The sequence below is a fragment of the Mesoplodon densirostris genome, chromosome 5 (genome assembly GCF_025265405.1).
Source record: "Mesoplodon densirostris isolate mMesDen1 chromosome 5, mMesDen1 primary haplotype, whole genome shotgun sequence".
Lineage (NCBI taxonomy): Eukaryota > Metazoa > Chordata > Mammalia > Artiodactyla > Ziphiidae > Mesoplodon > Mesoplodon densirostris.
In genome coordinates this window covers 122,954,126-122,970,452 of record NC_082665.1, presented here as the reverse complement: position 1 = coordinate 122,970,452, position 16,327 = coordinate 122,954,126, and the positions used below count along the sequence as shown (strand labels likewise).

At 43.9% G+C, this 16,327-nt stretch overlaps 2 protein-coding genes across 5 annotated transcripts in view; one reads left to right on the top strand and one right to left on the bottom strand.

The window, feature by feature from the left end:
- The window catches only part of OXNAD1 (oxidoreductase NAD binding domain containing 1), a 61,625-nt gene extending 57,133 nt beyond the window's left edge, over positions 1-4,492 (bottom strand). For 2 of the 3 annotated variants that reach the window (XM_060099465.1, XM_060099468.1), the window contains exon 1: positions 4,129-4,482. The gene's annotated coding sequence lies outside the window, so the exon portion shown is untranslated. Of the gene's footprint in view, positions 1-4,128 lie in introns of all 3 variants that reach the window. The other variant, XM_060099466.1, reaches the window with a different exon arrangement.
- A 104-nt stretch (positions 4,493-4,596) lies between these two features.
- Positions 4,597-8,808, top strand: DPH3 (diphthamide biosynthesis 3). Of its 2 annotated transcripts, XM_060099469.1 has the most exons (3): positions 4,599-4,936; positions 5,449-5,523; positions 7,489-8,808. In XM_060099469.1, exons 1-3 carry the CDS (start codon positions 4,829-4,831, stop codon positions 7,552-7,554), a joined length of 249 nt encoding a protein of 82 aa, XP_059955452.1. In that variant the 5' UTR covers positions 4,599-4,828; the 3' UTR covers positions 7,555-8,808. The 2 variants fall into 2 exon arrangements, with proteins under 2 accessions (XP_059955453.1, XP_059955452.1); XM_060099470.1 differs by lacking the exon at positions 5,449-5,523 and having other exon boundaries at positions 4,597-4,936.
- The last annotated feature ends 7,519 nt before the right edge of the window (positions 8,809-16,327 follow it).

The window sequence follows — 16,327 nt, the reverse complement described above, 5'->3', positions numbered from 1 at the left end:
AATGAATTTATCTATGCAACAGAAACAGACACACAGACATAGAAAATGAACTTATGGTTACCAAAGGGGAAAGAAGGGGAGGAATACATGTTTGGGATTAACATATCCACACTACTATATATAAAATAGATAACCAACAAGGATCTACTGTATAGCACAGGAAACTATACTCAATATTTTGTAATAACCTATAAGGGAGGAAAATCTGAAGAACATATATACTTATGTATGTATAACTGAATCGCTGTGCTATACACCTGAAACTAACCAACAATGCAAATCAACTATACTTCAATAAAAATCTGTTTTAAAAAACAAAGCCACACTCAAAAAATACAAAAAAAAGAAAAAAAATACACATATTTTGAAATTTATGTCCAATGGTTTTATACATTCAATGTATTAATTAACTATATAAAATTAACATATTAGGTAATTTTCAAAACCATACAAGAAAGAATATTCCATCAATATTTGTATCCTCATGGGCCTTATCTCACCAAAAAGTTATTTTATTTTTAAAACAGAGAAGAGTATCATAAATGCTAAATAAAACAGATATCCATTTAAGCAATGAACTGCAAGCAACAGATTAAGATTTAAAATGAATGATACTAGTTTCTGTTCAATAACTATATTCAAATTCTTTAACAATTACTGACGCACCAGGCACTATTTTAGGTTGTGGAGACACAATAAACAACCAGACACAAGGCCTCTGCCATCGTGAGGCTTTTATCACAGTGTCTACCACAGATAATAGTAAACAGATAATTAACAAGACACAGATTACAATGAGTGTGATAAAGGAAATAAGAGTGATGGGGTAGGTGGGGGAATATCAGGAAAGGTCTCTCTCAAGAGGCATCAGAGCTGAGACCCGAATGAGGGGAAAGAGGCAGCCAAGCAGGCGCTGGGTGCAGAGCACTGGGGTGAGGCCCCATCACAGAAACAAGCCTGGTGTGTGGTAGAGGAAGCCCAGCCAGTGTGACTGGAAAGCAGTGAGCCAAGGACAGTGACAGGAGATGAGGTCAAGCAGGGAGCCACGTGCCAGGTCACAGCAGGCCACAGGAAGGGTGTGGACTTGCTTCTGAAGGCGATGGGCAACAACTGAAGGGTTTAAATAAACCAGGGGAGGGATGTGATCTAATTTACGTTAAAGGATCACTCAGGCTGCCCTGTAAAGAACAGAGCGCAGAGGGGCAAGAGTTGAAGCAGGAAGTTCAGCTAGAAGGCACCAGGCTAAGCGTAGACAGGATAAAACTCAGACAGAAGCAGATGAACATGGAACAGATTTTGGAATTAGAGCCCTATCACTTGCTGATAGACGGGATGAGGTGTGAGCAAGCAGAGAGAGAAAGCAAAACCAAGAATGCCTCAAAGAGCATGAATGCACTGAGATAAACTCACAGAGCTAGCATGGCACCTGCTGATTTATAATCCTAGGTGCCAGTGAGGAAGCACAAGGGATCCCGGCATTTGGTAAGGGGACCCGAGTGGAATACAAGTTGTAACAGAGTGCTCGACTCAGAATCAGCAGAACTGGGCTCAGATCGGACTCCTTTCTGCTTGCTGACCTTAGGCCACTCACCTCTTCCCATTTATAAATGGGAATGACAACACTACCTCACTAGATTGCTGAAAGGAATAAACGTCCGGGGAAATACCTAGCAAGCAGGAGTGTCACTAAAAATCAACCCAAATACGTTATCCCTGCCCAACAATCTAGTGAGTCAGTGGGTTGATATTGCCAGTAAACAACTCCTTAGCCTGATCTACAACAGCACTCATAAAAAACAGCTGCTATGACATAAGTATGATCTAGTTCTAAACTCAATCTCACGTTAAGAATTTTGGTCACTGTTATTTTCCAAATCAGCAGTGTTACAATTAAAAAAAATTATTTTTAAACCATAAATTTGTGATCTCAAATGACTGTATAGCAACTAATAAACTTGCTTTTGTCATGCTCTCAGAGTCCAAAGATGTCTCGTTATATTATAAAATGTCTATTCCCTTTTAGGAATAAATGTAAAGTTTAGTAGTCATTGTGATGTTTTATTAAAAAATGCTGGGTGGCGTAAAATAATGCCTCACAGGACTGGCTACAGTTTTACTTTCCTCAGCACAGGATGAACTCAAACTGGCAGAACGATATGGGAAACCACCTCTGGCCAGACAAGGGATATGGCAACAGACGGCAGGCTGAAAGTGGTATAGAAGGCCAAGGAGACCCCCAAATCTAGGCCTCAAGGGAACCAGCACTGCTCTAGCAGAAAATCTCAGCAGTCTACAGGGTGCCAGGGCTGTTTGTTTAATCTAGCTTTGCTTCAAGCACCATCATATCACAGATGGTACTGAAGGTAATTAGAGCCTAGTTTCTGGGGTCAGACAGGTCTGAGTGATCACCATAGCTTAATGTCACTTACCAGCTTTGCCCCTTTTGGTAAGCTCCTAAACCTAAGCCCCTAAAGCTCAGGTTCCCCAATGTTGAAGATGGGATTAATGATACCTATACCTCATTGGGCTGTTTCCATGACATGATGCATGTAAACCATTTGGTACAGGGCCTGGCACAGTGTCAATTACTATTAATAAGTGGTTCATTCATTTCTCTTTTTCCATTTGAGGTAATACACACTCAAAGAAAAGTTGGAAAACTACAAGGAAATTATAAAGAAAAATTATCCAACGACTGCTGAAACTTTCAGGATTACAAACCTCAGATTTTAAGATTCCCCAGCAAACTGTTTTTGATAGATCCAAACTGTTTTCTAAAAGGTCTACCAATTTATAGTTCCATGAACCAAGTATGACTGCTGCACCCATTTCTGTACATTCAAAAATGGCTCACCTTTATTTTGTAGGTACTTATGCTCAGAAGAACTAAAGAAAGTTCCCAACCTCAAAATGATCACTGGGACTACAGAATAAACACTGGAGACTCTCTGCCCTCCTCTCTCCAAGAGGCTACCTGGGAAGTATCCGTGTCTGCAAAGATTCAGGGAGCAGCCTCTGAGCTATGTGGGCTCTGAGCTATGTGGGCTTTCTCCTTTGCTCAGAGTAGAACCATCCCAGTTAACCCTCAACAAGTTTAGCAAATGTTTCCTAACTCCTGGGTGGATCTCCAATTAGGCAAAATAGAATGTTGGTGAAGCCTCTGAAATAATCTTCTACAAATCCCTTTAACATAACTTCTAAATTTTCTCCCAAAGACTCGTCTGCCTTTAGGTTTTCAAGCCTTAAAAGGGCTAAACCAGGTGGAACTTCAGCGTGCACAAAATTGGTAACTTCATGCAAACGTCGGAGTACGTGTACATAAATAAGCATAAGGATGTGTACATGTGTATATTATGCATATGTATTATATAAATATAAACTGAATATCGTATATGTGATTGCTGAACCAAGTAAAACTCATAATTTCCACGCAAGAGTAGAATGTTGGATCTGAAAGGAATCTTGTAAATCATCTCTAATCCAACCCTCTTTCAGTCAGAAGAGGAAATAAGGCCCAAAGAATGTAAATGTCCATCCGCCAGAGTTAGTTCCCAGTGGTCATCTTCTGAGCCCAGATCTGCTTCTAAATAGTGGTTTTCCCACTGCATTCTTCTCTACCAAGATTTGAATTAATGCCTAGTAATGGAGCAATACTCCCATGAAACCCCGTTTTACCAAGACAGGCACTAGTGCTGCTTTCGAGACAAATCACTTTTTATTTGCATTTCCCATTAAGGTATACAAAGGCCTCATGGTAGTAACTCTGCATGCTGATGCCATTTCTTTTACAAAGAAGAAACTGTGGTTCACGTAAGTTAAGTAATTTGTTCATAGGCTTGGGGACAGACAAGCTCTTCATTTCCTAGGTGTGTGATTTTGGTCAAGATACGTTATTCTCTGTATCTCAGTTTAAAGATTAATAATATGGAATAACGTCTAAAGTCCCAGGGTTGATGGAAGAATTATACTTAGCGAAACACCTGATTGTAGTTATATAATATTATCAACACATGCTTGGCAAACACGGGACTAGAACTCAACTTGCTAACAGATCTTGCTTGGTCCTTTCGACAACACAATTTAGGGCATTTGAAGACAATCTAGGGTGAGAAAGAGGCGGGGATGTACCTGAATAGCCGAGTGCAGCCAGAACTACAAGCTACGCGTCGCCCAGAGCTCACGGTCACTCGGTGAAATCACTATTCCAAGGGAGCTTTTCGTCAGTCACCGGGGAGGCAGGGAGGGACGTTCCGGAGTCCGAGCAGTTCCCGCCGCCACCTCAGACTCAAAAAGCGCGCCCGCTTTTCCGCAGCGTCGCCGAGGGGCAGGGTCGACGATACCTAGGCCGGCCGCCGCCCGCTGCGGGATCTGGTTAAGGCCTCTCTAAGGCCCTCGGACTTGAGGCAGGTAACCAACCCCCCAATAAGGAACCTCCAGCCCGCCGCCGCCTCTGGAACTCACCTCGCAAAGTAGGGACAAGCTCCGCCCCAGGCGCCGGAGAGCTTCCGGTGTTCCCTCACGTGACGCAGTAGCCGCGCGAGCGAACCCCACATATTATTGGTTGCTGCCGTCCGATGGGCGGGGCGGGGCGCGACCCCACAGAGCAGCCACTTCCGTCCGCCCGTGTCTTCGCCCCCTAGCTCCGCCATCTCCATGGTGACCGCTACCCGGTCACCCGTTTGACCTCAAACCCTGAGTTGCGTCATTGTCTCTGAGCCGGAAGCGGTCATTCCTGCGCAGGTGCACGGCGACGACGCCCTAGAAGTTGGACCGGCCCCGGCTTGGGTCGGACGGCGGAGGTGGCAGACCTTTGCTGGCCCCAGTAACGATGGCGGTGTTTCACGACGAGGTGGAGATCGAGGACTTCCAATATGACGAGGACTCGGAGACGTACTTCTACCCCTGCCCGTGTGGAGATAACTTCTGCATCACCAAGGTAACTCGGGAACCCGCCCGGCGACTCCTCGGAGCAGGCGCGCTTTCGCTCTGCCGAGTTCCTGCCGCCGATCCACGCGGCTCATAGTTATATACTCCCTTTTTTATCCGTTTCTGAATTCCCCCAAATTTGATACTCCGCGCTGTCGGCGGCACTTGGTTCTGGCCTTTAGTCGGGCCGGAGCGGGGAGGGGAGGGTGTGGATGGCGCCATCCTTCCCAACTTAAGCTTCCACTTCCTGTGACACTCCTTTGGAGGAAGGTATGTGTTTTTGTCTTCCCGGGGGTTTTGAGGCGACTGAACCTTGACTCACCCTCCTGGGTGTTTATCCCAAGTGAACGCTTCCAGGGAAGAGTGGGGCTGGCATTTCTCTTGGAAGATGCTTTTGGTCCTCACATGCCTTGTGGGGAGGTCAGCCTCAAAGGAGCTTGCCCACAGAGGTGGGAGGGTTTGGGAGAAGGAGATCGCCAAGAGAAGACTATGCTGACCGTGCGGTGTTCGATTTTGTTATAGGAAGATTTGGAGAATGGGGAAGACGTGGCAACGTGCCCTAGCTGCTCTCTCATTATAAAAGTGATTTATGACAAAGTAAGGAGTCAGATTTTAAAAGGTGGGGGGTGGGTTGCAGGCACCTAGAGTAGTCTGCCTGTGATAGGTAGGTGCAGAATGTTTTCTAATTTTGTGTTAGGTAAATGCTATGTTTTTTAAAACAAATTTTTAAAACCATTAATAAGCAGCTGTATAGTAAATTAAAATTTTAAAAGCTCAAATTGATTAACTCTTTTAGCTTTGGAGAAGGCAATAAAGAAAACTGTTCTGTATCTAGTGAATATTATGATTACTTATTAAATAGAGGAAAATAATTATAAAGATTATTTAATTGACAGTGTTTATTCCTCCCTTATTTAATAAGCAATTAAAATTGTTTAGAGCTCTTGGACTTATTTTGAGGGAACATTTGTATAGTATCTCTTACCTGGCTTATACATTGAACTCTGCATTATCTTGTTTGAGATGTAAGTCATAGTTGCAATTTTACAATTTTCATTTTAGTCTTTAGCTGTTCTGCTGTTTTCACCCAAGGACATTGACAAAAGAAAACAAAATAAATGCCCACCTCCACCCCAAGTGGAGGTACTTTCAGTACTTTGAATGGAGTCTTAACATCATAAGAAGCTTAACATTCTTTTCTCTGGGTTTTGTTTTTTGTTTTTGTTGTTGTTGTTTTTGAGATATAATTGTCATATAACAAAGCTTAACATTCTTAAGGAAAAACTCTAAAATGAGTATAGGCAGGGTGGGGGAACAAGGCACTTAGCCTCATGACATAAGCAGGCTATAATTTAGACTACACTTAAGAGGTTTACTGATTTATTCTTGCATTTAAATGTGTTCTGGAACAAAAAGAAAACAGGGTAAGGGTGAGCAGGAGTGCTGGTATGAGAAGAGATTGCAATTTTAAATCGGGTGATCACCTACTGTAGGCTGTTTAGCAGCATCCCTGACCTCTACCCATTAGATTCCAGTAGCACCCCGCAGTATGTCAACCCAGAATGTCTCGACACATTGACAGATATCCCCAGAGACAAAAGCCACGCCTCCTCCCCGCTACCCCTTGAGAACCTCGTGTTAGAGCAAGAAGGCACGGGGCCATTTTAAAGAATATGGAGCATCGTGTTGGTGGTGGACCATAAACTCCAAAGAGCACAGTGGGAGGGTTCCAGGTGCTGGGCAGGAGTCAAAGATCGATAGGGACAGAATACAGGCTGATCCTTACGGGGATCAGACTGCAGGAGATGAGGGGTAACCTGGGAGGCAGAGGTTTCCTGGGCTGGCGGCGTAAGCCAGGCTAAATCATCAGAGATCGAACTTCATTTACAAAATAGCTAATTTGCACATTATCTATGTTGGGAAACATAAAGAGCTATCCCTTTAGTTGAAAAAAGTAATTACTTTGAAGAGGGCAGGTATTTGAGTGACCAAATATTGAAGTGGAGAAGTAGTAGTGCAAATAGTAATTAATACAGAAAATTAAAAGGTGTGACGTCTGTTTTATAAATGTGATTTCTGAGAAATGGGTGCCCTATAGTGACAAGGGACATGTTTGTTTATAAGATAAGGTGCATTAAATATGAATTCAGGACTAAAAACTGATACTTTTTTTTTTTTTTTTGTGGTACGCGGGCCTCTCATTATCGTGGCCTCTCCCGTTGCGGGGCACAGGCTCTGGACGCACAGGCTCAGCAGCCATGGCTCACGGGCCCAGCCGCTCCGCGGCATGTGGGATCTTCCCGGACCGGGACACGAACCCGTAACCCCTACATCAGCAGGCGGACTCTCAACCACTGCGCCACCAGGGAAGCCCAAAACTGATACATTTTTAAGATTATGATTCTGGTGCTGGCATTGACTCATTGAACAAGAATGAAGTGATAGAGCAAAGGAAAAACTTAGATTAACAGCTGGATTGATTCTGTAACAAAATGAGTTTACCATTGATGCATCTGTGACACAGACACTCCGTGATTAATATAATTTCTTGTTCTGTCTTAGGATCAGTTTATATGTGGAGAGACAGTCCCGGCCCCTTCCACCAACAAAGAGCTAGTTAAGTGCTGAAGCAGACTTTAGGATTCCAAAGCCTGAACTTTGGGGAATGAGCCAAATTGGAAAAATAGAATGCAAAGTCACTGGCTTCTTCATGGCGACAGTCATTTTGTAGTTTGGTGTTCCATAGAGTGTGGATTCTTTCCATCAGCTGCCAAGTTCATCTCCAGTTGAAGAAGCAAGTCCACCACATGACATACCCGGATTTTGTGCCTAGAACTTTGAATTGGATGGGCTCTTAATTTTCCATCAGAACTTAAAAGAAGATAATTTCAAATCAGTGCTTTCTTTTGCTCAATTTTGTTATTTTTATATCTTACACCTAATTACTTCATTATCTGACAACAGCTTCATGTACCTCAAAGTCATTAAGATTCTTTAATTTAAAAAGAGATTTTATTTTTTATTTTGGTTATTAAGATTATTAAAATCAGCCCTTTCTTTGTAGTTTGACATCAGCTCTGCTGTTCTAAACTGAAGGAAATCAGTTGCCTTTAGTCAGTCGGGACTGTACCTTCAGTTGGCCAGGCCAGTTTTCAAGAGCTGGCCATGAGTCAGATGTCTGTGTTCTGTTAAGCATGTCATTTCCATTATACTTCATACACTGGGTTCTGGTCATGGTGTTAAAGAGAAAATATACTGGGCTCACAATTTTTCCAGAGTTAAAAGGTAGTGAGTTAAGAAGAAAAGTCAAAAAGTGATATGGTCAAAGAATACAGAATTTCCTTATCAATATTCTGCATGTTCCTTGAAAATCAGGACAAGATAAAAAGAAAAACAGCCAAAGAAAGTGAAATTGGTAACAGACGAGAGGAGAAAAATATGCCTACTTTTAGTAACTTAACTGCTTGAGTGGTTTTGTGAGAACAGACCAAGTAACATTTCTGTATCTGGGTTCTTGTGTGTGTATTTGTTTTTAGATAAGGCTAACGAAATTTCACTCTAGGTAGGGGTTAATGTCAAGTCTTCATGGCTAGCAGCCCTGCTTTCAGCATTACCACCAAATCGAGTCACTAGTCCTAAAAGGTAAAGCTTCGACAGCAACTCTTGTATTTGCTGAGGAGGAACTTAAAAATGAGATGCCTGTTCCAATTAAATATGCCCCTGAGGGCACATCTAATAAGCCTCTATAAGCTGCAACCACATCAGACATTCACTCTTGCCCTGGAGAAAAAGAAACATACAAAGATAGGCTATCGGTCTTCCTTTGCTACAGCCCTGAGAATAGCAAGAAATAGAACGACTTGCACTGAAATTCCAAAATTCCCTTTACATACACACCTCTGCTGTATGTACATAAAGTTAAACTCACCTATGTCTGGTGGGTTGCTCTGTAAATGGCTTCTGCAATTAGAGAGGAAAATAGCTTGCCAGCATGTGAGCATTTTATTACTAACTGATAAATGTGCAGCCCACTCATTGGAGGTTTAAATTAAAGCAGACCAGTGGCCTTTTTTCCCCTGCCAGCAGCATGGCTATGTGAAGCCACTAGGCTGAGACATAAATCACCAAAAACTGTATGCCAGAACTGCTTGGTACATTATGTGAAGCGTACGGCATGTTGATGTGTTGAAAAATCTCATCGCTATTCGGGACACTGACACCCCAGAAGTAATCCACAGTCACTTTGGAACGAGTGACGGCTCAGGCGAACAGAGCAGGGTGTGTGCTGACTGGTGGGGATGAGCTACAGAGAGAAATGAACCGTCCCATACTCAGATGTGATGGTTTTGTAGATACTGATAAATGATGATGAATTTCAAACAAGAACAGACATCCCTGATGTCACTTACACTGTGAGCGTAGAAGAGCAGGAAGAAAAGTTGCCCAAGTCCAAACATCCCAGGAGAAAAGCCAACGGCACTGGCGATCGGTGATAATCTGTGATAACGGGAATGGTTTCATTTCCAAAGCAGCTGAGTTGCTAAATCTGTTAACCGCAAAAGAACACATCAGGATTTAATCCTGTGTTAAGCAGAAAGTAAAACCAGGGTCTTAAAGATACGACTCGAGTTTGGTGTGGTGTATATGCCTTGTTTAGCTTCACAGACATTTCAGAGCCCCTCTGAGGACTGAGTTGTAATCCAGGCTCTGTCTCTTGCTAGCTTTGTAATCTTTGGCAAGGCCAGTGGATTCCTCATCCGTCCAGTTAGGAGACTGGATCAGGGTATTTCTAAACTCAGTACTATAATTTCAGGCTTCATAGTTTGCAGGAGCTGGAATGGTAATTGAAACCTTTTTAAACTAAACACGAGCTGAAGATGAATTACAGAGAAAGACACTCCATTCTTCAGCAACTCCATGTCAAAGGATTCTGCATATACTTTAGTGTACACAGTCAGAAACCTTTTTATTGGAAAGCACCCAACATTTTTGATAACTGTATTAATTTATTACCAGAATAAATTGTATTGGCATGCTAAGTAAAGCCAGATTATTTACATCCATTTGTTTTCATGTAGTTTTTCTTCCCCTAAATACCAACATTATGTATTAAAAGGTTATAATGTGATTTTTATATGAGGTAGAAATCTTTAACCCGCTTTAGGACTTTGTAAGGTTTCTGTTATGGACAGTACAGTTTTTAAGTAGGAAAGAAATTGCCACTCTTTCTACAGTTTGGCCACATGGGTTTCAGTTCTGGATTTTTATTGTTATTTGGAAAAAATAGCTTTGAATTAAGCGGCAGAAAGGCAGATATAGTTGACTGTAAGTAATTCAGTTTATTGCTGGGAAGAAAGGCTGGTATTTAAGACTGATGATCAGTTCTTACAGTGGTTTGAGAGCCCAGCTCTAGTTAGGGCACGGTTTGAATCTCAGTTCCTCCACTGTGATCTCGGACAGGTTTCTTTTTGTATCACTGTGTCCTGGTCTGTGAAATGTAGACCATGATAGTACCTTTTCCCCAGCATTCCCTGTGGATTCATTCATTCAGCAAGGGTCTGTGGAGTGCTTGCCACACAGTGGGCACTAAGTGAGGAAGACAGGTAGGTTTCTGCCATCGTGGAGCTTCCTTGCAACTAGAAGAGAGGAAATAAGAGAACAGGCTGTGTTTAGGGCCCAGGAGGAAACAAACCACGTGATGTGATACAGGTGCCTTTCTAAAGAATAGATGAAAGTCTTCTCAGGTCTGGCACCTTTGCTGAGACCTGAAGGATGAGAATGAAGCAGGCTTGTGAAAATGATTACATTAGCTAATGACTAAAACATTTAGCACAACGCCTGTCATACGTGCAAAAACAAAAAGTTATCTACTCTAATACCGAAAGGAATTCATTGTTTTGAGCACTGACAATATTATTAGAATAAATACGAAAAGTGCATAGTATTGGACACCCTTTGCCCACACTTACTGAATCTCTCTCGGCTTGGGTTTTGACAAGCCCTCCAGGTGGTTCTGATGCAGCTAACGTTTGAGAAGCACTGGCTGAGCACCGGCGTTCGAACTTGGCAATGCACTAGAACCACCTGAGGAGATTTTAAAAGCCGTGCTGCCCAAGAGAGGCTGATTCATATGGTCTAGGTGCAGCTTGAACGTCAGGAATAGTACAGTCTCCCTTGTGATTCTAACGTGCAGACCAAGCTGAGAACCACTAGACTCAGCTAGAAAAGAAAATTCATCATCACAAAGTAAGAAGGATCCAGTTTTTTCAATGGTCACACCTTGTTTGCACGTGAAACAGGAGTGGGCTTAGTCGGCCACTTGCTTTGTGTCCAGACATACAATCAGCCTTAACAAGTGACTACAGAGCCCAAGCTGGGCTAATGACCCCAGTGGGAGAGCCCCAATCTGGGTAGCCCTCTAGCTGCACCCCCTGCTTAAACAATCACATTTTCCCAGAACACACTCTGGCTGCTAATTACACACTTTACAGAAGTGACAGCTTCTGCATGTGTAAGTAATTAGGATTGCTTTAACTCCATTCCCTACTTCCTACAAAGCAAATTGCTCTTGATTACATACTACATTGGGAAACCATTTTACAAATTATTCCTTCTTAAGAGTTCAAAACAAAGGACACATGAAAAGGACTTCCCTGGTGGCACGGTGGTTAGGAGCCCACCTGCCAGTGCAGGGGACACGGGTTCAAGCCCTGATCGAGGAAGATCCCACATGCCGCGGATCAACAAAGCCCGTGCACCACAACTACTGAGCCTGCACTCTAGAGCCCGGGAGCCACAACTGCTGAGCCCACATGCCACAACTACTGAAACCTGTGTGCCTAGAGCCTGTTCTCAGCAACAAGAGAAGCCACCGCAATGAGAAGCCCGCACACCACAACCAAGAGTAGCCCCCGCTCACCACAACTAGAGAAAGCTCACACGCAGCAACGAAGACCCAACGTGGCCAAAAATAAACAAATAAATAAATAAGAAAATAATTTATATATTTTTAAAAAGGACACATAAAAAATAAATCACAGTTAAAAATACTATCCCCTAGCTCACAAAATTCTTAAAATGGGGGAGGGATATCCAAGGAAGGCAGCCACCTTGGTCCTGGCAAACGAGGGTTATTTGATGGGGCAAGGGGTTCCATATGAAGTGACTCCCAAATAGAGGTGAATGTCTAGTAAGGGGTGGGGCATCTCAGTATGTGGCACAGAGCCCAGGCACTGCTTCAGGGGGTCAACACTTGGGACTGAGACAGGCAAGCAGGACCCAGTCACTAGGCAAAGATTTGGGGCCAGACTTCATCTTTAGAGGGGAATTGAGCTCTTTCCTGTACGTTTGGGCAAAGATTAACGCCAAGACTGAGGGTGCAGAAGAGGGGAAACAAACTGTTAATGGGCACCACCTGTGTTCTAGGCTCTTTCCATGAGGGCAGGACAGGGCACCCAGGGACACCCCAGAGGGCATTGGGTCCCAGTCTACAATCCCAGATGGCAGAACCTGGACTATTACTGTAGCCAGCAGGTATCTCTGAACTACCAACTGGTGATGATGAAGGAGCGAACTGACGAGGATGGGGCCTTTGGACCATTTAATGCGATTAAGTGAAATAATACATGTAAAGCAGTGAGCACAGTGTTTGCACATAGTAAGAACTCAATAAAAAATAGTTTAATCGTACTTATTTTTTGCTCTATCAGAAATGACCCAAGACTTATGGTCTGAGGAACTTGCCTGAATTTAAAGGTTAAGACAGCACAGAACTCAGCCATGATGTGTCAGGGGTCAACCCAGAAAAGCAAAAGAGCCATGTGCAGTAGAGGACGAGGGATTTGTTTGAGGGTTAGGCTTTATGTGGTTGTGCGAGTGAGAAGGAGGCATCAAGGCTGTTATCTCTGCGTCTGGTCTTGAGACTAAAGTAGCTACAAGTCAGCCAAACTTGGTGTGAACAAAAGAAAATACAAACTGGAGCTACATCTGTCTCTCCCCACTGCCAACCTTGACTCAGTGGGTGATGTCTGCAGGAGGCTGGCACCATTCCCTAGGGAGCTGCATAAGTAGTTGGCACAGAACAAGGCAAAGATGGCAACAGTGTGTGTGTGCACCCACTGCCCTGCTGCCCTGCTCCAACCTTCCGAACATAAAAATGTGTCTGCTGCTTTCCTTCTCATTTCCAACTTTTTTTTTTTTTTTTTTTTTTTTTTTTTTTTTGGCCGTGCAGCTTGCAGGATCTTAGTTCCCCGACCAGGGATTGAACCCGAGCCCTGGCAGTGAAAGCGCTGAGTCCTAGCCACTGGACCGCCAGGGAATTCCCTCATTTCCAAATCTTGCACAAAATTTCTCTTTTGGTCGATGCTCACCCAGGACCATACACAGAAGGGAATTCTGTGATATGTAGTCCTATAGTCCCAGTTTAGCCGATTGCCACCATACACAATGTTGGGGAAGCCGAGGCAGGGGTGGGACACCATTTTTGTTTTTAAACAGGTAAAGTGATAATAGCATGACATTATTTAGATCACACTGTGGTGTTGATTTCATTATCCCCATGTTAACTGAAACACTAGATCAAGTCAGCCTCTCTGGCTGGCCAGACATCAGACAACAGTCCCATGAGATTAATTTTTGCTACACTTGCGTTGTGAGCTGAGCAAGGTTTTGGCTGTGTTTTCTGTATTCAAATTTAGAGCCATGTCATTCTAGTAATAATAGGTTAATATTTCCAAAGTCTGCTCTATATATCCACATGAAGGGATTTATGAGCTCTAATTCTAGAGAGAAATGGGACATATGTTCATACAATGTCATTCAAAGTGAGATGTAATACCCCTGGGAACCTAGACCACCCCCCCCACCTCCCCTTACTGATGAGTCTGTTTCCTGGTGCTGGAATTTGGGGATGATTCGTTTTGAGTGTTTTTATTGCAACAAATTCCCTGATACATTTCAGTGGTGTCCAACAGTTTGTTATCCAGACCGTTTCAAATCAGGTGAGAAGCTCACACTTCAAGTGTGACATGATCTGCATGGCCAGGCCTGAAAACTTGAACTTTGGACCTTGAACAGAATCTGCCAGATATAGTTTTTATATTCCTGGCAAAATATGGCCTACTCGGGACTTGTCCATCTAGCTTGGCTAAGCACTCGTCACATGATGCTGAGGTCAAGGGGAAAAAAATCCATGAAGTTAGACATAAAAAAGGACTCTCTGCTTGTAGAAGTGTTAAGTTTACTAGTAGTTACCCACCAAAATGGATAAGCAGTGTCATTCAACCAATAAAGATGCTGCAAGCCTTTTCTGTTTATGAGTTAGGCCTAATCTCTGTGCCAAGGGGGGATTTTACAAACACAGAATTGTATTACAGAGAAACTTAAAGAACAGGATGGAAACACTTTTCACCAGTAAGTGACACAGATGTAGATGTTGGTAGCTAAATGATTGGAAACTTTGTTCTCTTTGCCGAACACACCCCCTTACTCATCAGGTATTTTAAGCAGTCAAGTACCATCTGGACATCAGGAGGCAGAAGGGGGCCTGACCTTGGCCAGATGGCTCCAGTTTTCCTCGCTTGCACACGTGTTCCTCCCCATCTGTGGACTCAGTGGGGCAGGGCCCTGGGCAAAGTGGCCAAGGACAATACTGGTCACCTGGGCAGGCCTTGGTCTCTCTACTGTAATACAGGGCGGGGGGGCGGGCGTAGCTGAAAGAATGATTTCAGACATCTCAGCTCTGTTCTGATGTGACTTTGAGTGGGTGAATGACTATTTCCAGTCTCCGATGAACTTGTCCTCTCAAGCCTGAAGGGGCCACCTTGAGGTGACAGCCGTGCTTTGGGCTGGGGAGCGGGGGCAGGAAGAGAGGAGTGGAGGAGAGAAGCCCTCGCAGGAATGACTGTGAATGACAGTGGCCAGGGCCTGTTGGGGGAGCCAGAGCCCCACTGGACACGAGTGTGGGTAGCCCAAGCCCCGCCAGCTTGCAGGAGGACATGTGCAGCCAAAACCTCCCTGTCCCACGTGTCCTTTATCCCAGGGGGCAGCCTACTTAATGCAAATGCCACCTGCGGGACCTTCAGCCCAGGTCTGGGGCAAACTCGTCCGCTGCTTACTGGCCTCAGCATCTCAAGACACACTTAGCTAGGTCTTTGAGTTCCAGGGCTGCCCTGTCCAACATAGTAGCTAAAATTCATATTTCAATTAAGAGGAAATAAAATTAAGTCAATTCCTCAGCCATACTACCATATTTCACATACTCAAGTACACATGCTGCTGTGGCCTGTGGCTACCATACTGGACGGTCCAAGTAAAGAACATTTCCATCATCACAGGAAGTTCTACTGGAGACCTCTGTTCCAGAATTCGCCAGAGTGCTCGTATACTGAAGAAACATAAAACACCTCTCTGGACTTCCTCTTCTTCTTCTATTACGTGTCTTTCTTTGCTTGCATTGGAATATCTTGGCCATAGATTCTTTTTTTTTTTTAAATAAATTTATTTATTTATTTATTTATCTTTGGCTGCATTGGGCCTTCGTTGCTGCACGCGGGCTTTCTCTAGTTCCGGCGAGCAGGGGCTACTCTTTGTTGCGGTGCACGGGCTTCTCATTGCAGTGGCTTCTCTTGTTGCAGAGCACAGGCTCTAGGCGTGCGGGCTTCCGTAGTGGCTCACAGGCTCTAGAGCGCAGGCTCAGTAGTTGTGGTGCACGGGCTTAGCTGCTCCGCGGCATGTGGGATCTTCCCAGACCCGGGCTCGAACCCGTGTCCCCCGCATTGACAGGCGGATTCTTAACCACTGCACCACCAGGGAAGTCCCCATAGATTCTTAGACGTTTGATATCGAAGACCTGGGTTCAAGCCTCAGCTTCCCCACATCAAGTTTACAAGAGTTACTTGGTCTGTTTCTGTGTCAATAAAATGAGGATAATTAACCACCTCCCTGGGTTAGGAAAATCAGATGGGATAATAAACAGGAAGTTGCTGATAAGCCCCATGCACTGTACATATCCTCACCAAGCGATGCACAAAGAGAAAAGGGAGGGGTGATAGCCATTAAAATTCTGTCAAAAAAAGAGGTGGTTTTTGGAATAATATTGGTGGTTTTTCAGAAGGGACTGTAAAGGTAAAATAATAATGCTTCCTCTGAGAAGAGAGGCAACTCCTTCCCACTCCCCTCTCCTTAGTGAGTCGTTTTGAAAACATTAATAGGCCTGATAAGAAGCCCAACCTTTTGGTTTTATAATGCAAGGTCAAGGGCCTTCGGACCCTTAAAACCATAGACACACATTGTGCAAATGAACTCAGAGCCTCTGGAGGTGGACAGGAGACAATCACATGGTCCACCCATCTGTCTCTCAAAGGGATGAGAGACATTTTCATTGTTCCTTCTTCTACTTTAC

Excerpts from the sequence above, each read along its gene's own strand:
- DPH3 (XM_060099469.1), top strand. The coding sequence starts at position 4,829 with ATGGCGGTGTTTCACGACGAGGTGGAGATCGAGGACTTCCAATATGAC. Across the intron at positions 4,937-5,448 it reads ATAACTTCTGCATCACCAAG|GAAGATTTGGAGAATGGGGA; the intron begins GTAACTCGGGAA and ends ATTTTGTTATAG. Across the intron at positions 5,524-7,488 it reads TAAAAGTGATTTATGACAAA|GATCAGTTTATATGTGGAGA; the intron begins GTAAGGAGTCAG and ends GTTCTGTCTTAG.